General features: G+C 45.7%; 1 protein-coding gene across 1 annotated transcript; it reads left to right on the top strand.

Annotated features, from left to right (window-relative positions):
- Positions 1-3: 3 nt before the first annotated feature.
- Positions 4-366, top strand: LOC105461690 (ubiquitin-like; the record flags this gene model as incomplete). Its single annotated transcript, XM_011708201.1, has 1 exon — positions 4-366. A coding segment is annotated over one exon (363 nt), but the record flags the coding sequence as incomplete, so codon positions are not given.
- Positions 367-372: the final 6 nt, after the last annotated feature.

Below are 372 nucleotides of genomic sequence, written 5' to 3'. Positions count from 1 at the left end.
CAGCTCGAGGACGGCCGCACACTGTCTGACTACAACATTCAGAAGGAATCCACCCTGCATCTTGTTTTGAGACTTCGCGGAGGTATGCAGATTTTCGTCAAAACCTTGACAGGAAAGACCATCACGTTGGAAGTTGAGGCGTCTGACACGATCGAGAATGTCAAAGCCAAAATTCAGGATAAGGAAGGAATCCCCCCAGATCAGCAAAGGTTGATCTTTGCCGGAAAACAACTCGAGGATGGTCGCACGCTCTCTGATTATAACATTCAGAAAGAATCCACATTGCATTTAGTTTTGAGACTTCGCGGTGGTATGCAAATTTTCGTTAAAACCTTAACAGGAAAAACCATCACACTGGAGGTTGAGGCATCT

Source organism: Wasmannia auropunctata, unplaced genomic scaffold (genome assembly GCF_000956235.1).
Source record: "Wasmannia auropunctata unplaced genomic scaffold, wasmannia.A_1.0 LD280595.1, whole genome shotgun sequence".
Classification (NCBI taxonomy): Eukaryota; Metazoa; Arthropoda; class Insecta; order Hymenoptera; family Formicidae; genus Wasmannia; species Wasmannia auropunctata.
Note: the sequence above shows the minus strand (reverse complement) of the source record. Positions and strands in the feature narration are given on the sequence as shown.